The sequence below is a fragment of the Polypterus senegalus genome, chromosome 6, assembly GCF_016835505.1.
Source record: "Polypterus senegalus isolate Bchr_013 chromosome 6, ASM1683550v1, whole genome shotgun sequence".
Lineage (NCBI taxonomy): Eukaryota > Metazoa > Chordata > Cladistia > Polypteriformes > Polypteridae > Polypterus > Polypterus senegalus.
In genome coordinates this window covers 97,996,352-98,020,116 of record NC_053159.1, presented here as the reverse complement: position 1 = coordinate 98,020,116, position 23,765 = coordinate 97,996,352, and the positions used below count along the sequence as shown (strand labels likewise).

The 23,765-nt window shown below is 36.2% G+C and overlaps 1 protein-coding gene across 4 annotated transcripts in view; it reads left to right on the top strand.

Annotated features, from left to right (window-relative positions):
- Nucleotides 1-23,765, top strand: part of LOC120531329 (general transcription factor II-I-like) — a 145,939-nt gene that overhangs the window by 40,828 nt on the left and 81,346 nt on the right. For all 4 annotated transcript variants that reach the window (XM_039756626.1, XM_039756627.1, XM_039756628.1 and 1 more), the window contains 5 exons: nt 4,885-5,068; nt 5,162-5,190; nt 5,655-5,709; nt 10,199-10,251; nt 13,588-13,662. In XM_039756626.1, coding sequence (XP_039612560.1) covers nt 4,885-5,068; nt 5,162-5,190; nt 5,655-5,709; nt 10,199-10,251; nt 13,588-13,662 — 396 coding nt within the window. The remainder of the gene's footprint in view (nt 1-4,884; nt 5,069-5,161; nt 5,191-5,654; nt 5,710-10,198; nt 10,252-13,587; nt 13,663-23,765) is intronic.

Here is a 23,765-nt window from a genome sequence, read left to right as displayed (position 1 = left end):
ATAAAAAATGGAAATGTATTCTGTCAGCACCTGTAATGCGTACTTTTACGAATATTTAGTGTGCTGAAGCATGTAAGTTTAATCTTCTTAGACTCTTATCAGTAACATGGTACATAAAAATCCCTTGTTGATACATTTTTTTAACTAGAAGAGATTTTCCCACCAGGTACAAACCTCCTCTTTCAAATGTATGACTACCTGAAAGCAATACAGACTCAGTAAAAAAGAAATGTGAACATGTTTGTTTAAGGAAATCTAAAAGTGGATTGGTTGTGTTTTATGTTTCCATTTATTTATGTGAGGCATTTGAATAGACCTATACTTGACACTAGTCTGAATCTCATACACTTATGGATGGAAGCTATAAAAGACCACACATTTCCATAGTTTGTTCCACATGATTTTAAATATGGAAAAGCTCATTATTGGACCACTTCAGAATGCAGTTCATAGTGCATTTCCTCTTGCTGCTTTTGGTGTCAAATGTTTCCTTATTAAAAAAAATCCCAAAAAGAAAATAATTGTGGAATGTAGAACTTTGCTTCCAGTTAATTTTGAAGTTGCAGTTGACATTCCAGAATAAAAAATGTTATAAAATGTATGCATGGTGTAACATTTGGGGGCTTAGTTAACTGTTATGTGCATTTTATACTTTTTAGTTAATTTATCAAAGAGTTAGTTATCACATTTTTGTTTATTAAATATTTGTTTGTAACAGTAAGTCTTATTTATACAATACAGTGGATTCAGACCCTTTTCACTTTTTCACATTTTACTGTGTTGCAGCGTTGTGATAAAATCATTTAAACTAATTTTCCACCATATCAAGCAACACTGTGTACGCCAGGTTTTCATAGTGACAAAACCGTTTATTGAACATAAAAAAATGAAATATCACTGAAATATTTGCCATTCTTCTCTGCAAATGCTTTCAAGCTGTATTAGCCTGAATGTGGGCAACTTTTTGTCGGTCGCTTCAGAGTAGGGTTGGGTGATATGAAAATTTTCAGGTTGATTATATAAGCGTCTTAAACATCTAAGGTATACAATATCATCGGGTTGATCATCAGCCCCCTTAAACATCTTAAGATATACAATATTATTGGGTGGGAGTGGTGTTCGAGGCTGAATTACCATTTTAACAAAAAAGCCAAAACTACCTTTATTGCCCTTCCTGTAGTTTTCAGTTTGGCAATAGAATGTTCTCATTGTTAATTACTATACATGACAAGATATGAAAATATCCTTGTTTAATACAGAAAAACACAAATGTGGAAATGGGTGGCTAAGTAGAAATCTTCCTCGCCCATCTTAGTCAAACAAATTAAATTTGCCTGTTCCCTTTCAGATCTGGCTTAAAACCCAAAAACTACACAATTTTTCTTCTTTGCAACCAAATCAGACATATTTAAATACCTGGATAGTGATTGTTATTTCATAGTTAATGTGTTTTTGTTCCCTAGATCCTGAAATTGTTGTTGTTTTGTTTTTTTGTTTTTTTTTTTTTTTGTTTTGTTTAGTTTTCTCAAGTGTGGCAAATAGGCATTTGTCGGTCATCTTCTTAAAAGAAAAATAATATTGGGGTCAGAGTCGGTAATAATAATATAGCCATGTCACCCAAGCCTACACCAGAGATGATTGTTTGGTTTCAAGTCAAGGCTGTGGCTGGGCAACTTAAGGACATTCCCAGAGTTGACTGTACGCCTTTCTTGTTTTGTCTTGTGCTTTGTGTCATTGTCCTGTTGGAATGTGAACCTTTGCCCCAGTCTGAGGTCCAGAGTGCTCTCAGAGAGTTTTGTTTCTCAAAGTCCTTTATGTGCCTTTTTGCAAAACTCTAAACAGACTCACATTTATCTTTTACTGAGGAGAGGCTTCACAGGACCACCAAACCTGCTCTTTGATCAAGTGTTGACGTACCCAGGTGCTTTAGGCATCACAGGGAACACCCCCTTACACCTCTCTAACTTTTTGGAATAATAAGAAAACATATCCCAAAAAATAGACACCCCAGTAACCACCCCAAAAAGTGTTTAGTGTAGTAAATACAAGTCACTCTTTCCAACTGTAGTAATAGTAAAACACCACTCAGTGACCCATTAAATGCCAACAAATCAATAATAAAGTGAAATTACCAAAAGAAATATAACTGTAAATACAAAATGACTAATATTAGCATAAAATCACAAAATGTTACTACATGGAAGTAGAAAAGCAACTGAATTATGTTCACTGTCTGGAAATGAATATTAGTAAAAGCCACGATACCGCCTTCTTACCTAGTCAGGTAAATAGGGAACCCCACCTGCATGGACATTTGTTCTCAGCGCTTGAAGTTGACTACTTGAATAGACGAGTCTCTGCGTGTAAAAATCCATGTCCAAGTAGTAAAACTAGTAAAAAGTGTCCAGGGAACGAGTCCACATAAAAGAAAGTGGTAGGGGTCATCAGTGAAATAGAGAAAATGGTAGAGAGATAAAGTCATTAATAGAGCTGCTGGAAAGGCTGCCACTTGCGTCAGCGCCTGATGAAGGGGCCTTCGCTGCCTCTAAAGCTTGCATTTTTTAATCTATTTAGTTAGCCAATAAAAGGTGTCATTTCACCCTACTTTTACCTTGTTATGCAGTATTTATTCAATGGTTGATTTAATTTGTTTTTTTGACACTGATAACTGTAAAAAGGTTCTTTAATGTCAAAACGGACATCTGCAAAATGGTCCAAATTAATTACAAATATAAAAACACAATAACTGATCACAGGAGTATTTACCCCCTTCAAGTTAGAATTTACTCAATTCATCTTTGGCAGCCATGACAGCCTTGAGCCTCTGTGCACAGGTCTGTGTCAGCTTTGCACATCTGGAACATTGTAATTTTTCTTTGCTAAACTGTTCAAGTACTGTCATCTTGATCATGAGCGAACGGCTTTTTTCAAGTCCAGCTACAAATTCTCAGTTAGTCTTAGATCTGGATTCTGACTAGCCATTCCAGGACATTGACATTGTTGTTTTTAAGCCATTAATGTGTATCGTTGGCTTCATGTTTGGTGTTGTCTTGCTGCCTTCTCACCAGATTGTGGTTTCTTGCAGACTGCATCAGGTTTTCCTTCAGGAATTCCTTTTATTTTGCTACATTCATTTTACCTTCTAACCTCAATAATAATAATAATACATTTTATTTATGTAGTGCCTTTCCCATGCTCAATGTGCTTCACAGAGTCTCTAACATTGGATGCAAATGTTTCCTGAATAGAACACTAAAACAGATAGATGCATGATATACAAAAGCATTAAACAGAATAAAAGACAATAAACCAGAGTAAAATACTAATTCGATACTAATTCAGTTTCTTAGCATTAGAAAAGGAGAAGAACAGGGGATATGTTACGGTGGTGTAAGTAGGAAAGTTTCTTAATGTGGTTTATGTGAGGAAATAAGAAAGAGAGGAATCAAAAATGACACCAAGATTCCTTGCATCAGAAAAACCATCTGATGACTGAGAAGGAGCTCAATTTCTTAAGTTGCACGTTAGTGCCAATTTGTAGGAGTTCAGTTACTAGATTTCCAGGGACTGCTCCGGAGAAGCATCCCCACAGCATGATATTGCCATCTCTTTTCTCCATGGTAGAAATGGTAGGTTTTTGGTAATGTTCAGTGTTCAAACATGGTGTCCAGTCAGCTCAATTTTGGTCTAAGACCATAGAATCTTCTTCTACCTCACTTCAGAGTTGCCTATATGCTTTGGAAAACTCTAGCAGAGATGATGTGCATTTTTTTTAAATAACTGGCTTTTGTCTTTTCCAGTCTCCCATTACATTATGACTGGTGAAGCACCCAGGCAACACTTGTTGTGTGCAAACAAATTCAAATTCAGCCACTGTAGCTTCTAACTCCTTTAGCGTTCTCACAGATTTACAACTGTGCCATACTCTTTTTCCATTTCATAATGATTGATTTTAGTAATATTGCTATTTTATTATATCCATCCTCTGACTTGTTCTTTTCAATCACCTTTTCAGGGAGTTGCTTGGAGTGAGTGTTCTTTTGTCTTTATTGTGTTGGTTAGATCATGATATTGACTCACTATGTGTGTTCAACCTTCCAGATACAGGTGTATTTATGCTACTGTCAGTTGAAACCCCAGGCAAGTGATCTACTTTGAAGGAATTATGTGACTTCTAAAATGAACTGGCTATTCAAGTGATAATTTAGGTGTAATTCACTAACAATTAAAGTAAAGGTTCAGTTAACTTACTTATGCACGCATTTCTTGTATAGCTCTGGCACAGTTGTAAAATTAAGTGTAATTTATTCCTGTGTGAAAATATTCTGCATTCGCTGTGCATATCAGGTGGGAGGCTCAGATCTGGTGGCCACCCTTGATTCCTCAAGCCTTTTGTATAATGAAATGGCTACCCTTCAGGACATTTTAGCCATTTATTTATTTGCATAGAAACCGCTGTGTAATGCAGATAATGAAATTACAGAAAACTACCTTACTTGTCAAGTAACCGCTTTCCTCTGGTGTTCCTTGGGTGTGTGGCTTTTGGTGTACTTTTTCAAATGCTCAAGCACTGTTAAGGAAAGTTTTTACAACAATGACAAAGTGCGATGGTTTGCTATGTATAACCTACTCAGCATTGACCAATTTTCTCCATCCAATGTTAGCATCAATCTTTGTTGCATAAAATGTGAAGGTCAATTCTATACAGAAAAAAACAAAATAATTTTCAAATGCTCTTTTCATGTAGTTGAGCTATTACAATATCAGGTTAACTGCATAAGCCTAAGTCACTTCATATTTCAATAAAGACTTTTTTTTTGTCTACCCATAATTCAGTAGCATGTCACAGCATTGCTAATACATCTTTTGTAATATTCTTTACAGGTAAAGCTTTAGGGAAGCCTGGCTTAGTTCCCGTGCCTTATGAGAGAATTGCAAAAGATCCCCTAGCTGTTTCAATTCAGGGCCTGCCTGATGGTGTTCGCTTTAAAGACCCCATTGGATACGATTATAACAGTCTGAGTCAGATCTTCAAGAATAAGTCCCGTATCACCTTTGAGATTAAAAGGTATTTCTGACTTTTTACCCAGTTTGAGTTGTAACTGTTTAGACATTTACCATTTAATTTGTTTAAATACTCAATTTATTTCTGTAATTTTAGGCCTTTCTTGGAAACAAGGACACAGAAAGGTATTCTTACTTAATGTTATGTTTTATTTTTATTTAACTTTTTGATTAAATATGGGATACATTGCTTAGATTGACCTAAATGTGGCATATACTTGTTTATTATACAGTAAAATTGTTCCATCATCCTGAAAATGCAAATTAAATTTTAGGTTGGAGTATTTCAGTCAGTTATGTGCTTTAGAGATGCTTTTTGAAGCAGTGGCTTTTAATCTTTTTCTTGACTGAGACTTGTTTTGGCATTTGAATGTAATTAATATTTCTCCTTGCCTAACGTTTTAGATTTTTTTGGTTTAATGGCACCTCACTGGAACCCTTAACAACTTCTGTAGTGAATGGGTTGCATTTATAATGTGTCTAAGCTGATTTTGAAATGTTTTCCAACAGTATTCAAGTAATTAAAAATAAGAAAAAGATACACCATTAGATAATATTTTATATATAACATGGAATTAAATATTTTATAGGAGAGCCATCCAGGAAAACTCCAGACAATGTGGAAGATGTAAGCTCCCTATTTAAGTAAGTTGTTTTTTTTATCACATAGCGAAGACTCCCTTTCAATAAAATGATTATTTATTCTGGGAATTGCATAAAAATCAGATTCATATTACAACCTTCTGCAACAGACATGGACATAACTGTAGCATACATGTATTTTCAATCTGATTAAATACTAATGAAGTCATGCATCAGCAACTGGTCTTGCAGAGTTGAGTAGGAGTCATATACAGGCCATCTGTTGTGCAGACTTAAGGGTTTGGTCCAGATTAGTGTGGTGCTTTTTGTCTATGTATGATTGCAGTGGTGTAATGTAAAGGTTAATTTCCCTTAACTTCTCTCAGATTTTCCTGCAATCTTGTGTTTGATCTACATTATTAACTGGGACTGAATAATGTGGGCATTAAGAAGTTTTCAGAATTAAGTCATCAAAATGGCAAGATAGAAAAAAAAAACATTTAGGGAAATTATCAGCCACATTACCCAACCTACGCTTCAGGTAAAATAATGAACCACCTAACCCAGCACTGACCTATGCTATTTAGCTGGAACATTATGACATATTACTGGTCTGTTTATTTTTGTTGAGACACTATTGCTAGCATTTGTTAGTAGCACTGAATTCCAAGAAGGATTGTATCTTAAATGAAGCTGTACTTGACATGACTTTAGCCAACTTTAGCTTTTAATTAAAGATGATCAGGCCTGCAATCCTTGCAGAAACAAAAAAAAAATTTTCTTCCACATTGTTTTTATTATTTTTTTGTGCTCATGCATTGTTTATTGCTTTTAGTTTTATTGCTATGAAAAAGTTCAGAACTTCCCCCATCACACACCAACAGGACCAAATATGAGATTTCTTTTTCTAAAGTTGTTATCCTCTCGATATTTCTATTGCTGCGTTGTTTACCAATGTACTGAAAAGAGTATGATTTCTAGTTATTCCTGACTTTTTAATTGATATAAGCAAAATTCCCCACAAAAAACACACTGGTGACCATATAGCATTTGCAAATATGAATAATCTGGAATTTATCTTTCTCTTAATGTTTTTCATATTATCTTGCTCATTCAGTTGCAGTAAAATAGTTGTACAGGTATAGTTTACCTGGCTTGGTGTGCTGTATATTGTTTATACTGAACTATACATGTTTCAGAATACCACCAAAGAGGTGCTGTCTTTTTACCGCAAATTTTGTAGGTACATTCATTTCATTTTCTATGAAACAATAGTAACCATGTTTTGCTTTACGAAAGTTTAGAATAAAAATGCAATTTTAGCATCATGAGGTAAATATAAAAAGGTGTTTTAAAAAAGAAGATTGATGTATCTGAGCATGCTGGAATCTTGAGTTTGGATAATAAAGTCAGGTCAACTTAAGGATTTTATTGATGCTATCCATTTATTCTGCCTGTAGTATTTTTGCATTTAACTCTTTGAGGGCTGAATATTTTTTCCAAAAAACATAGTTTCTGAAAAGCAATGGTTTCACACAGAAATGAACATAACATCTGATGCTGCGGCTGCCGGTTTGCCAAGAATGTGCAGCAGGCTTACTGCCAGGCTGTCTTCACGTGGCTGGGGCAGCAGCAGCAGGGGTCATGATTGCAGTTCATTGCAATCTGGTTTTTACCTCTTCACATTGTTAAGTGGCAGTCCTCCTGGTGAACATTGTCGTAGGCATGTCAGCTACATGAACCTGTTTAGCACCACCATGATTAGCTGGGGACCAGTCAGCTGGAACCTCACACTCGTTTTCGATCACTTGTATCAGAATTGAAACCCGACAAGTCATAATCCAGATCAGAGATAATAGGCAAACACGGAGTGTTTTTCTTTACGCATTCGCTTTGATCTCTCGCCATAATGTCAGTGCCATTTTTGCTCTTGTTTGCGTCTTACTACTCACACAAGTGCAGGAAATCTCGGTCAAACCAATGAAGCTATCTTTCCTTCTAGCAACGAGAGTCCAACTAAAATGTAACAGTTGGTTTACAGTCAATTACCATCGTCAACTCCTCCTTTTGACAGAAGTCGACATCAGCCCTGAAAGAGTTAATGACTTACACTTGAATTGATTGTGAAGTCAAATACAGGCAAGCACATGAAAAGAAGGACTGCAGTGTGAAAGAAAGTCTCAAGGAATGAAATGACCCAGGAGAAACATGAAGAAATATAATTGCTTTTTGAAAGTTAATTATGGGCAAATAATATATATTTTTAATTAATTGTTGTTTCACTCTTTTTAAATAATAATACAACCAGAAAAAAGTTAAAATTAATATTTAATTTTTTTTTCTTACAATTGACATTGATTTTAACCCCTGGCGCAATATCTGACTAAATTTGTCTTTGGTGTACTAACAAGTATGCTTTAATCCATATGTCTTAAACTCTTCAACAAATTAGACAGAGATTGTGTCCTTTAATGTGCTTAATTCTTTTGAATTCAAAGGTATAAATTTTTTTTTTAAATGTATTTTTTTTCCCAGAATATTTTTTCTCTTTGTTTCCAAAGCAGCAGTTTCATTTGTATCTGTAGTTTCATTTAAATTCTCTGTTTGCTGACCTTCAAATCTTAGCTGTGTAAATATTTTTTGCTGTTTAACATTTAAGTTCATTTCTAATCTTTACATTTTATATATTTGTATTAAATTAAAATACGATTGATACTTCTAAAGGTCTAATTTTTGCAAAGTTCCTTCTGTTGTTCCTGGTTCACTTTCTTAAAGAGCATGCTTCATGCTCATTGACAAAGTTTCAGTTGAAATTGAAAAACTGGTTGAAATTATTAGCACAAGCTATTGTCAGTTGTGATCTTGATAAAATACATTTCCAGTTTATTTTTGAACAATTAATTTTTCATACTGATAAAGTGCATTCCCCAAATAGTGCCAGTTAACTTTTTCTGCTTTGTATGATGCTGTTTTGAGCTGGAATTTCAGACATGGTGAAAAGGCGTGTGGCCTCCAAAATAAGCCCATAAAACTTTTACTGGCCGGTCCAGAAGAGGCTCAGCTGAAGACCGCCAGTCTTCCACTTCTACCTGTTGGCTTCAGCATTTGCAGTCCCCAGAAATGGGGGACTAGTTTAAAAAGTTCAAAATGAACTTAAAAGCCTGTACAGCAGCTGTCCTTTTGTCTCACTTCCTTATCTTGTGGGACTTCTCTGAGAAAATCATGTCTCAACCCAAGATTTTTTTTATTATAATAGGGAGATATTATAGTGAACATTGTAGGCTTTTGTGATGCTTGATATATCACTTTGTTTAGTTTATATATTAAAAGGGATCCAGGAACAATATATTTTTTTCATGGCTTTAATATACATTTTTTCAATAACACAAATACAATAAAGCAACAGTATAAAACTCAGAGCAGTGACATCTAACCAAGCATAGAATGTGAAGATTTTACAAAAAAAATAGATTAAAGAGAAACATTTTTTTTTATTTTAGTTTTGATTTCTGTGATTGACTGAGAATGTTATAATAATGTGTTATTTGTGCATTCTAGATGCTTCAAACAACATAATTGCTGTTTTTCTTACATTAGAATTTATATTTAAATCCACAAAAGTGTAATTCTTGTATTTCAGCAGTTTGTACACAGACTATACCTAATTTCAGTGTTGTTTTAGAAACTACATTGATGAAGAGAGCATGCTTATACAGGTATTATCAAATGACCAACAATAATTTCTTGGGAGAGTTCACTTTGTTATCAAAAGTAACATGGCTGCAAGGTTATACCCATGACCTTGAACTTAATAAATTGGTTAGAATATGGATGGATGGCTGGATGATTATAATTAATAATTTTAACTACAAACACATAGTAGTAAATTATTTGTATATCCATTATGAATGCAAAATTTCATATAAATAGCTTATCTTCCACAAAAGTGCAGCAGCATAGTTGCACAACATTCCCTGTCGAGCAATACAAGAACAGTTTGGCATTACTACAACACCTGATTAGACAACCACCCAGGCAAAGTAATCCTGAGTCTTAATTGACTGAGATGTAAGCATAAAATTAATACCTTTCAGTTTGTGGAGGTGGGATTAGTTACTGCTGTGGTATATTTTGATGCTTTTGTGATTTCTCATTATCGTTCTGCCAAATCCAGAGTAGAGGACAGAGTAATTAAAAATATTTCCCTATATGGCATGCAGCCATTTTTGTAAGTTTTCCACCCAGATGAGTGGTATTTGGGAATTTTACACCATACAGTCTGAGTTTGAGGAATTGGGTTTTCATGCTGTTTTTTTAATTTATTGTCTCTTCTTTCAAGTGATTAATTCAAATACTAAAGCATGGAGTTGCTTCAGGGATAGACAAAAGGTTGTGCCTATCATCTGTATTTTGCAGTATGACTTGTAACGATGAGAGTTAAAATGAAATGGTAAAATCTTACAGTTTTTAATTAGGCTGAAGGCTCTTGTCAAGACTGTTTACGACTTTCTAGTTATGTATGATCTTTGCTTTTTATTTTTTTTCTGTTTAGCATTGAAACTGTGCAAGTGAAGGCAGAAGCTGAAGAAGAAGAAGAAGAGGAAGGTTTGTATATTACTGAAGTTATTTATCATAGGTTTGAATGCAAAGAATAATTTTTCATTAAAATTGTATTATATGGGTGTTGTGAGGAACTGTAAATATGCATTGCTTTGTGCTTGGGTTTTATCAACTTTTAGTACTTTAGGATGAAAGAAGTTAATGTCGTTAATGTTTGCATTCACTTATAATTCTAGTGATGTTAATTACCGTTCAATTTAATTGCTATAGGCCCCACTACTTTTTATTACACCAAGCATTACATTTTAGGGTCTAAAGTTTAGGGGATCAGAGTCTTACTTGATTTCTATTGCTGTGAGAAAGAGAAACAAAGAGGACATTGCAAAAAATCAGTTACATCCATAAACTTCCACAGCTATAAGTAAAAATTTGTCTGCCACAACTGATGTTTTACCCATTAAGTCATTTTACATTTGCAATTAGGACCAATGATACAAAAGATGTCTTGCATGATTGTATTTAAAATTAATTTTGCAGGTCAGTGGTGCCCTCTTTTATTTATTAAAGCTCCCTTGCTTTAAACACTCATGCATTCTCTTTCCCTCTGTCTGTCTCACTACCACTCTCCAGTCACTGTTCTTTTTATATCAAGAAGCACTGTATATTTAGTGCAGTTTTCCTCAACTTCTGGGTACTTTTAGTTTTGATACACTACTGTATAGATGTATGTACATACATACGCGATTGATTCCAAGGAAAGATGGGGTTGATGGCAGGGGGGAAGAGTGATAGCTGTCTCCATTTGAGTACTCACTCTTTAAATTATGAGATGCAGTCTGAATTTCCACCCAATCATTCTAAGGATCCTAGAGCAACTTTTATTAGCTTCCCCAACAAACATTGTAGCTCACTCCGTTAAACCACTTGTTGGTCTCCTTCTCATTACACCACTCCTCCCTAAATCCTGAAAAGGTCTGACATTACAGAGGATCTTTTATTTTGGATCTGTTGTTTTTCTTGCTGCAGTCCAGTCTGTTAAAATGCTGACATTCACATATAAAACTGTCATATCTATCTGTTAATCTAATGTGCCTCTCTAAATCACAAAGCATCAGTTGAAGAAATTCTTTTTTTTTTTAATTTTCTTTTCTTTTTTTTTTTTTTGTATTGATTTTATTGTGATCATTCCATACAAGTAGATCCATTTTTTTTTTTTACAAAAAATAGGATTGAAAACAAATCAACCCCAACCCCTTGAAAAAGAGAGCATGACCAATGGAGTAAAACTTAAAGCTAGTAAAAACAAATAAATTGATGAGTTTAATAAGCAGATAAAGATAAATGGTAAAGAAAAAAGAATTGGGAAGAGAATCTGCTTCCTCAGTGCTTTATGAGCTTATTCTAAAATATTATTATTCGATCCTGCCAGTTTTTGTTCTGCACAGATCCTCTAAGTGAGAATTAAATTTTTTCCAATTTCAAATAATATTAAACATCAGTTACCCACTGACTTAAAAGAGGAGAGTTAGGATTCTTCCAGTTTAGCAAAATAAGTCTGCATGCCAATAGTGTAGTAAAGGCAATCGCAGTTTGCTTGTCCTTCTCCACTTTAAGCCCTTCTGGAGGAACACCAAACACAGCTGTTAATGGGTTAGGAGTGATTGTGACACAAAGGCTGTCTGATAGGCACTTAAAAATTTTGATCCAGATTGATGTTAATTTGGTGTAGGCCCAAAACATGTGACCCAGTGAGGCTGGAACTTGATTGCAGGGTTCGCAGGTTGGATCTTGCCCTGGAAACATTTTGGACAGTTTTAAGCGAGACAGATGTGCTCGATTATAAAATTTTGAATTGAATGATTGTATGCTTTGCGCATATGGAGCTCGAGTGAATTCTCTGCATTGCTACCTTCCACTCCTTTTCTGATATGTTGAGTGAGGGATCATTTTCCCATTGTCCTCTTGGATCTTTGAAAGGGAGGGACTGTAAAATAATTTTGTAAATTGCAGAAATGCTGTCTGAGTCCTCGAAACTGAGCAATATTTTTTCCAGCAAAGAGGAAGGTCGGAGTTGAGGAAAATCAGGCAGGTTATGTTTAACAAAATTTCTAATTTGAAGATCGTGAAAGAAATGTGTTGCTGGAAAATCAAATTTGGAATGTAATTGTTCATAGGATGCAAAGATGTTGTCTATATAAAGATCTCTAAATAATTTAATCCCAAATGTTTTCCAGATATTAAAAACTGCATATGTTTACGAGGGTTGGAAAAGGTGGTTCTCATGCAGAGGTGCCACAGATAAAAGATTCTCCATCTTAAAATGCTTCCTACATTGGTTCCACATTCTGAGTGAGTGAAGCACAATTGGGTTATTAGTATATTGGCGATAACTTGCATTTATAGGGGCAAAAAAGCAAGGAATATAAAGAAGTACTGCAGGGTTTTATTTCTATTGCGCACCGAGCCTGTGTGTGTTCATCTTTTTGTGTCCAGGTTTTTATAGCTTGTATGTTCGCTGCCCAGTAATAAAACTGAATGTTAGGTAGAGCCGTGCCACCTTCTGCCTTAGGTCTTTGTAGGGTCGCTCTTTGGATATGTGGATGTTTTAAGTTCCAAATAAATGAGGTTATGGTTGAATCTAATTGGGATATTTTGAAATAAAAAGAGAAGCTTAGGAAGGATATTCATCTTAACAACGTTAATTCTTCCAGCTAGAGTAAGATGAAGGGTTGACCATCTGTGCAAGTCTTGATTAATTTTTTCCATACAGACTGCGAAATTTTGTTGATATCGAGCTTTATGTTTACTTTTGATATTTACCCCTAGGTATTTAAACTGATCTACAATGATAAAAGGGAAGGTGTCCCATCTAATATTTTCAGTTGAAGAAATTCTTTTTGAGGGAATATATCTCGTAATTTTATCAGATACCAAAATATGCTTTGAGTTCTGAATTTACATTTAAAGTCATGATTTGTAATAAGTTCTGGTTCAACTAACAAAATGTGTATTTTGAAAAAACAAGATATTGACAGCACACATTTATCAAAATGGAAGAGATGATGCAAGGTCTTAATCACCATTTTTTTCTAAACCACTCCTTGAGCCCATTTCCATTTAGAACTTCAAAACTTGAATATCTAATTAATTAAAACTGTGTTGTTCCTTTAACATACTTGTATCTGGAGTTCTACTGACTCTTGTGCCCCATCTTATCTTAATGGGTAATGTGACTCTGTTGTATGTTCATTGGTCTGCCCCTGTTCTCTCTATTTCATATGTAATTAGTATTCTAAGTAATTTAGCAAGACTTAAACAATTACATTTGATAATTTTATGCAATGATGAATGCAAATATTTGTGACTTGTTTCTTAATTTAGGTTCAATGGAAATATCTTCAGTTACAATAAAAGAAGAAACAGAAGAATCAAACTTCATCCCGTTCCCAATAGCAGGTTAGTGTCTGCTCCTCTGGTTAATTTACAGTCCTATTATGATGTAATATTATATTATAACTTCACATTGCAATTTGGAGGGAAAAAGCTCCTCATGTCCCTACCTTTTGTGAGTTTGATTAATGGAAGTTTTAGTCTATTGCTTAAATTTTCAATTTGTTTATTTGGAAAATTACTGTTTTGGGCTTCATTGTAATTTTATGTGTTCTAGCAATAATCTTGAGGCAGTACAGATTTCATTCACATAAATTCTTGCAGGCAGTGCAAAACTTTGGTATGTTTTGGGTCATGCTCAAGACTCACTTTTAAGCATGAACAGGGTGAGTTAAATTATGTTAACACTAATGGTACTGCTATGTATATACTTATAAACAATTTTTGTGGACAGTTTATGTACTACATGTGTGTTGAACATGATGGCGAACAGGTTGAGACATTCCTGTAAATCATCTTGCACATATGAAGTATGTTTTGTGAATAAATTGTTTCTACCATTCGAGTGTTAACATAATTTTAACTAGCCCGGTATTTATGTTATTGTGTTCATAAGAATTACTTATGAATGTTTTGGAATCACTTCAGTTATTTTGTCCAGCACCTACTTCTTCAGTGGTCTGAGAAAACCCCCCAAATACATACAGTTGGGGAAATAATTATTTGATCCCTGCTGAATTTGTAAGTTTGCTGACTTACAAAGAAATGAACAGATACTCTTGATCTCAACTCGTTATGTGTATAAAGCACACCTGTCCACAGAATCAATCTCTTCCATTTCAACTTCTCCACCACCATGGACAAGACCAAAGAGCTGACAAAGGACATCAGGGACAAGATTGTAGACCTGCACAAGCCTGGAATGTGCTTCAAGACCATCAGCAAGAAGCTTGGTGAGAAGGTGACAACTGTTGGTGCGATTATTCAGAAATGGAAGAAAAACAAAATGACCATCAGCGCCCTCTGACTGGAACTCCATATGTAATTGATTGTGATCTGTATGCCACATGGGCATACAGCCAATCTGTGGGAGCCAGAATTCTGGCTGGGCTGTAGGGGATCGTATACTTATTTCACTCACTGACATGCAAATCAATTTATAACTTTTATGTAATGTGTTTTTACTGGATTTTTGGTTGATATTCTGTCTGTCCATTAAAATGACATCCAGTTATGCAAGATGTCAAGTTTTTTAGGGTTCTCTTTATTTTTGGCGTCCTAGACTCAAAAAACCCTACTTTTAGACCATTTTATGCCATGTTTTTTGCAGGAAATTACACCCTCATATCCATCCATCCATCCTCTTCCGCTTATCCGAGATCAGGTCACGGGGGCAGCAGCTTGAGCAGAGATACTCAGACCTCGCTCTCCCTGGCCACTTCTAGCTCTTCCGGGGGAATCCTGAGGCATTCCCAGGCCAGCTGAGAGACATAGTCCCTCCAGCGTGTCCTGGGTCTTCCACGGGGCCTCCTCCCGGTTAGACGTGCCCGGGACACCTCACCAGGGAGGTGTCCAGGAGGCATCCTAATCAGATGCCCGAGCCACCTCATCTGACTCCTCTCAAAAAACCTACACCCTTATGATAATGAGTAAACCAATAGGTGTCTTTAGCAATACTGATCAGTTCAATCTGATCATCAATAGTGATCTTGAAGTTATGCATGCCAGGGGTCAAATTTACTCTTTTTCATAAAACTTAAAAAAAAAAAAATGGAGATCAGTAATGTAGGCATGTGGACTGCAGTTTTGTGCTCTTTTGAGGTTGCTGATCGCAAACATAATATTTCTGATATTTTAATTCTTTACCGGTGTCCTCTAAGAGGCACTTCCAATAGGGTAACACTGACAAATTTCAAATATAAGCATGTGAGCTATCATTTTAGACAATTTCAATGTCAGTCAGTGGAACCTCAGGTCACAAACATCTCAGAACACGTACAAATCGGGTTATGACCAAAAAGTTTGCCAAACTTTTGCATCTGTTCATGACCACACACTCGGGGTGACGAACAAGCCAGTTTCCCTTCCGGTTCGTACATGCCAATGATTTCCGCACATGTTCAGTCTCTCCACAGTACATTGTTCTCGATCAGACATGCATCGCGCAGAGGGACTTTACCTCCAAACTGTAATCTCCTTTCCACCCACTTCCATCATACCAGAATTTGACTCATGCAAGGTTAGTTTTCTTGGTTGTTTATGGTTAGTTTTTGTATAAATTATGGATTTTTCAAATGTTCATTTTTTCCCCTGTGCTTAAAAATCATTTAAAAAAGGTGTTTACAGCGATCGGTTCGTAAGGCTATAGTGTGAACTCTTGCAATGTTACTTTTCTCTGTTCAAGGTTTTCTCAGTGTTATTCAATGTTTTTACATTTAGCTTACTATTATACTGTGCATTCTATGGTATAATGAACTATTTTTGTGCTTAAAAATCTTTAAAAAATATATATTTACATACAGCTCGTACAGTCCAGAACGGATTAATTGTGTTTATGTACAGCCCTATGAGGGAAACTACTTCAGGTCATGACCAAATCAGGTTGCGACCAGAGTTTTGGAAAGAATTACAGTCGTGACCCGAGGTTCCACTGTATGTTTTTTTGACACTTTACTAGGGGTCTCGCTCTCTATGGACCTCTATCAGAGGGTGTGAAATGACAAATCCCTGATACAGTCGAGAATACTTAAACTTTAAACATTTAAATTGAAACACATTTTAATGTCTGGAACAACTTTTTTTTGTTTAACTTATCTTTTATGAAGTTAATCATTACATTTCATATGAACACCCCAACATTTTGACTTTATATTGTATTATTATTTAATTATATTTTAGTTGTATGTGTTATAAAATTTGTTTGGACTGATTTTAAAGTGTGTTAAGGATCTCACCTTGATCAGTCATTTCCTGAAAGGTTGTTGAATGCAGTTCTAGAAAAAACCTCCAACGTTGAGGAATATTCAGACAGTTATTTGGAGCTAGATTATTATTCAACAGATGACTACTCTTAACCAGATTTACCAGAACCCAAACATCAGAACAGTGATGGTAATTACAATAATTAAAGACCCATTGTGAAGGGTCATTGGTGTGGTGACCATTAGGTGTCCAGATTATCCATATCTGAATTAGTTCAGTTCCACAATGGAGATCACACCTTTTTTAATCGACATGATTGGCTGTTGCTGAAGTATGATGAAGTGAACATTGGTTCAGAGTTGATAGAAATATTTTCTGATTGTTCAAATACTGGCTACCATTGACACTTTCAACACTACTGTTACTGAGTATTTATTTTAATGTCTTGTGTGCCATATCCACAAATTAATATGTTCTGATCCAGGACTTTATGAATACCTGACATTAGTGACATTATTTCTCATAACAGATTGAAGTAGTTCTTGACATTGAAAAAAAAAAAAGGATTTATTCTGAAAGATTAGGCTATTTCTGGATGAAAGTTTTTCAAGGGCTTCTTACTTCATTTGTGTCCAGAATTTATGTTGATTAATGAGTTGATGATCCTGTCTTCAGGATAAGCCCAATCCAGTGGTCATCGTGTCTATTGTGTGCCAAGTAACCTCAGTCCTTTGGACATCAAAAATGTTTAATGTCTTTAGGTTGTGGGCTTGTGTTGAATTTTGAAGTACAGTATATCAAGCAGCAGAAGCACTCTTCACATGTTTCAGCTGCAGAACTGGGGTTAGAAGCCTTGGCTGTAAGCATGTCTGGCTTATACCCTGCTTCTTGGTGCAGATTTACACTTTGTTTCTAAAAGTTGCCCATCATGTGTTGGAGTAGCAAGTGTACCTAACTGGTGCAGTTATTATGAAGAACTCACTGAAGAACTCAAAAAACTACCAGATGACAAGATCGCGAAATGGCTTGGAAGAAATTACTGAGAGAGACAAGAAAATGTGTGCTGAATTGTCATGACAGTAAACCAGTTTCACTGCTTACCACTGATCCAATATTGATTAGTCAGAACTGGCAAGTCTCAGATATACTGAAAATAATGTGATGCACTCCTGTACTTGCAAAATGAACACTGCTGTTGTGCATGATTTCACATTCGTTACTAGGTGAGAGATCTTCAGGGCATAGAACAATTTAAGATATCATTTTGAATGCTTTCACCAGTTATTATTTACACAAGAAATTTCCAGCTCTGTAGATTTAGATTTTTTTTTAATGATGTCACCTTTACTTGTTTACCCTAGAGATTTTTAATTTTTTATTTTTGTGATTGAACCCTTGAATGATTTCATAATTTTTTGTTTCCACTGGAAGCTTCTAAGTTTTGTGTTCATAGACATTACTTATAGGTGCTTAGAAATCACATCAAATTATTATTATTATTATTTTTGGGTGTGGAGCCTCCTGACTCACCAATATTGGGAAAATCACTCACATATGATATACCAGTTGAGTTGTCTTGATGTCTAGATATCCAAGATGTTAAGCTTTTTGGTGTCTCCCCCACTCCCCCAATTCTAGCCCTCTAAATATAAAAAAAACTGCCATTTTTATACTATATTTTGTGCTGGAAATTACACCCTTATGCTAAAGAGTAAACCAATAGGTGTCTGTAGGAAATTGGTCAAAATGACTTACTATTTCAATGTTGCTGATCATGAATATGATACTGTTTTTGATATTTGACTCTTTACTGCTGGTCCTAGCCTGGTTGGTGGTTCCAGAAGGTTAAAAGTGACACATTTAAAATCTAAGAATGTTGTGTATTGTTTTAGACTGTTTCAAGATCAGTAATTACGGATATGACTGTATTTGTGATCCTTTATTAGGGATCTACCCCTGTATGGGCCACTATTACAGGATGAAAATGACAAATTTATATTACAATTGAGACTATTTAGATTTTAGACATTTAAACTGAAGCACACATTTCAGTATTTCAAACATTTGTTGGAAATATTCTTGTTTATTATGTACTTCTGCCTCAAAAAGTAAATCATCACATTTCTTATGAGCATACTGTATTAGGGCAGCTTACTCTAATTATGATTATACTTGTGAATGAACACTTTTTTGTGTTTGTTTCCATACTGATAGTACTTTTAAATGTTGATAGTTTTTGTTAACGTACAGGTTCATGTCCTGTAAATGGCAGTTTTATACACACTGATCTCCTTGTGATTATAATGTGAAGTTTAAAATGTTACCCACTTTGGTTTTTGGAAAGTATTTCCTATTTGAAGACATTGCTTAATTTTCATAGTTATCACATGTTATTATCTATTAACTAGCAAAATACTCGTGCTTCGCAGCGGCGAAGTACTGCTTTTAAATTTTTATTAAGAAGTAAACCTTTTTAAACTGAGGGAAAATATACCAATAATTATTTGTTAAGGATCTCTTTGTATACCACGTTGTCAGTTTAGCACTGGTTGTGCTATGTTCAGCACTTGGTTGTAATATGACTAAGCTGTGCAAGCTTACTCTTGAGCATGCAACGTATAGTTGGCAATGTGAAAAGCAATCTTGCCTCAAATCAATGGCCAACTTTTGTAGGGTCTGTCCCTGAGACATTAATTGTCATCGCGAAGCAGAGCCTTGCTGGAAATTGGAGGCATTTGAATTGAAATGGGAGATCAGAGGGTATAACGGGGATGCAAGGAATAAAAAAACTCCCCTGAGCAACTGTCAGTAAAAATAGTTGCCTCAATTAGGTTCCTTTGCAGACACGTGACCTGAAGTCTCGTGCCGTTACAAAGTTTCGGTGGCTGTAAGTTTTTCAGTAACATTATTGGTGTCCCAACCTTCAAAATTAAATTATGCTCAGGAGTGCCTGGAGAATTCAGAGTGTGGAGAAACTCTAGCGACAGCATGTCTATTAACTTGTGAATTTTTCTGTGAGTATTTGGTGGCAGAATCACGAAGTTGTTTCCGCAAGACCGCATTAGCGGCGGAGCTCAGCTTGGAGCGAAATGAAGTGAATGAAATGAGTTGAATGGGAGGGGAGATGATGACATAACTCCCCCACCTGCCTTAACTCTCAATCCCTCCACAAACACAGTCTCTCGGATCTCAACTGTCCTTTATATAAATCAGTAAAGGAGAGAGGACTAAACACTAAGGAAAAAGAATGGTAAGACCGCATCAGCTGCGGAGCTCAGCTCGGAGCGAAATGAAGTGAATGAAATGACGTGAATGGGAGGGGAGATGATGACGTGATTCCCCCACCCGCTTTAACTCTCCATCCCTCCACAAACACAGTCTCTCGGCATGACAAACGCCAGCGGCAGCGTGTCTATGAACTTAATTTAAAGTTAAGCTTTACACCTTGCTTTCCTATTCGTTTGCATAAGCACAGTCCTTCACCAGCAATTTTAACTCCGTTACAAAGTGATCAAAAGTCTCGTTTATACCCTGCGTCTTCTCATTAAACTTGCATCTCGCAAATATCGTATCCGTCGTAGGCATGACAAATGCCAGCAGCAGTGTGTCTATGAACTTAATTTAAACTTAAGCTTTACACCGTGCTTTCCTATTGATATGTCCTCAAAGGCTTGTTCATCTTCAGAGGGTTGCTCCTCTCTTACTGTATCAATAAACAGCTCGTCTTCCTCTTTATCTGAGACATCACACACTACATGCATGGGTTTACCTTTCCCAGTCCTGCAAACTATAGCGAATTGGTTCAATTTACCACATTTTTTACACTGTCTTCCTTTAGCTGGACATTGACTTTTTCCACTGTGTGCTTTGTTTTTGCAGTAGCTGCACTTATAAATGTGCTTGTATGCGTCACTCGCTTCACATTCTTTTGCTGCCTTCTCAATTGTGTATTGCTTTTTTTGTTCAGCGCTCTTTGGAGCTCTTGCTTGTTCTCTGTGTACTGCATTCACAGTCATTTCACGTGAGCCGCTTGGAGTACGTGCATCGAAGGTTCTCAGCTGTGCTTGTGCTACTTGTGCGATCTTGCGATGTCCACGGCTTTATTTAATGTTAGCTAAGATCCGGCACTTAAAAGTTTCTCTCGCACTTTCGCTGAGTTTGTACCAAACACTAGTCTATCCCTGACCATCTCATCTTCGTTTGCATAAGCACAGTCCTTCACCCGCGAATATTTAGTGGCAGCGTGTCTATTGGATTGCTGCTGACGGACAGCCTTATATGGGCAGGCACTCAATTACGTGGGAGGCGAGATGATGCAGGGCGTAACTCAGCCTCACACGGCGACCGAGCTGCAGGCTATCGCCGTATATATGTACGTAAGTAGGTTCCACTTATGACCGTCGAGCATAGAATTTCGAAATGAAACCGCTTAACTTTTGTAAGTAAGCTGTAAGGAATAAACCTGCCAAATTTCAGCCTTCTACCTACACGGGAAGTTGGAGAATTAGTGATGAGTGAGTGAGTCAGTCAGTCAGTGAGGGCTTTGCCTTTTATTAGTATAGGTTAGGACTTAGAAGAAATTGCTCACAACAACATTGAAGTCATTGCAGGAGGATATGTGACATGATGTGTGTCAATTAAAAGGTGGAGTGATTTTTATCTAGGAAACTACATTGATCCAGCCATTCTCTGAACCTTCATTACAGGACTGGAGACAACCAAAACCTATACTGGCAACACTGGACTCAAGTCATAAGCCTATCCATGTTCTGGCCAATTGCACAGCATGTTCACCAAGATGACCACATGTACACATTCCATTTAACCTAACATGCATACGTGTATGTTTGAGGTGTGGGGGAAAACCTGTGTAGATTTACAAAGAGTTTGCAAATGCTACACAGTGATTCAGAAAGGAACCCTTTTCTCCAAAGCTGGGAAGCAGAAACACTAAGCACGACTCTGTTTTTCCAGCCCAAGACAGTACATATTCTAAGTAGTACTTGGTATTATTTTTGTTAACATTTCAAATGAAAATGAATTCTTGTTTTGTGGCATGACGTTTATTCACAAATACTATAAAGGTTTTAAAAAAGGAGTAATCCTTAAAACTAACCTGTAAACTAAACTAAAGTTGTTAGAAGTACAGTATATGTTTACTTCCAAACCTTATAAGTAAAATAATTGAAAGTAAGGCATCTCTAACATTCTTTTAAATCCGCTTAGATCATAACTTCAGGAGTAGTGGCATTTTATGTAACTAAGGTATCTGATAGATATGAGGCCAAAAAACATAATATGATTTATGATACAGGTAGGTCAGGTTTATGTTCCTATTCCCAAAGACATATGTTAGTTATTAGCTGTCAAAACTATATTTCAGGTGCCAGTCATTTTTGAAACTTTATTTCATGGATAGCAGAATAGTCATTGGCTTTTTGTGCCAGTCAGTTAGCACACTAGTTCAGATTACTTAGTGAGTGGCTTAAAGATCAGATGTTCATAATACAGTAATCCCTCCTCGATCCCTACCCCCCGCGATAGGTGAAAATCTGTGAAGTAGAAATCATATGTTTGTATGGTTATTTTTATATATTTTAAGCCCTTATAAACTCTCCCACACTGTTTATAAATATTCCCCGCACAGTTATACAGCATAAACCCTTTGTATTCTCTTAGATATTAGGTAAGATTCATTTAAATTATGTATGTAAACACACTGTTTATATACAGTAAAACCTAAATATTATTTTAAAGATATCGAGCAACTCCGATATCACATATGTTACAGACATTACGATAGACAGGCCACCAGCAATAAATACGTACAATGCAAGAAAAATTGTATACAGTAAATGTACGTACATTTAGTGTCACTGTACACACATGTACTAAGTACTGTAAGTAGAAAATTAATTATGGTTACTCATCAACAATGACACGATGACTTGTCCAATAACGATGAGTTTAATTTTACTGCACAACAAAGGACAGCGTTACAGCCCTTCTAAAGGAGCCTCTTCAGGCAACTGTGTAGCACCGCCGTTGTTCTTTTTCCGGCAGTCTTGAATCCAAATCCCTAAAGCAGATTCCATCCGGACTACTGCCTTATTACGTCCACTTACAACTCGTTTTGCGCCCTGGTTAAAAGGACACTGTGGCCGTAGATCTTATATTCTTTCCCTCCTTTTTAAATAAAAAGAACCTTTCACTCCTTGATGCCGTAATGGCATCCTACAGCGATTGTAGCTTTTCCCTTCCTTCATCATATATAAAACTTTTACCTTTTCGGCAATCGTTAGCATCTTCCATTGGCGCTTGGGCACGGCCCCTGAAGCAGTAGCAGGAGCAGATTGTTTTGGACCCATAACGAAGGGCTTGACTACACAAAGATAAACACAAAAGAGCACAAAAGTTAACTTTTTACGCATGCTGATGCTGAATGAGCGAGACGAGACTTCCTGGTTAACGCTGTGGAATCGAATTCGACGCTCCGTTGCTGAGCCATTTAGCACACAGGAACTTCACTGCATGCTCTGATTGGTTAGCTTCTCAGCCATCCGCCAATAGCGTCCCTTGTATGAAATCAACTGGGCAAACCAACTGAGGAAGCATGTACTGGAAGTAAAAAGACCCATTGTCTGCAGAACCCGCGAAGCAGCGAAAAATCCGTGTTATATATTTAGATTTCCTTACATATAAAATCCGCGATAGAGTGAAGCCGCGAAAGTCAAAGCGCGATATAGTGAGGGATTACTGTATACTGATGGATAAAAGAAACACAACATTTTCTGAAATGAGAACGCTGTGGTTAAAGCTTGTGTGCATTTACGATATGTTATCAGTTGGATTTAAGCCCTCTGACCAGAAAATCAACTCATGGAGTTTCTCATTTCAATTTTCCAAATGTACAACTGCCTGTTTATCCAAAAACATCCAAGTGGAAAAGTACATGACCAGGCCACGTCTAATTATTTGTTCATTTGTTCATCTGTTAATTAAATTTATAAGTCACAATAAGACAAAGGTCACATTTATTTATTTTTCTGTGCATTCTGTAATGTTTCGGATACCAAGAATGAGGGCCATTAGCATACTGCAGACAATTATGTCATGTGCCAGCTGCACACTATGAATTATATCTCTCCACTGTATCCCTGTTTCAGGCAATTATTCAGTAGACCAGAAGGACAAATAACCATCCACAATCTTGTTGCCCTCAGTTAACCACAACAGAACAACACTAC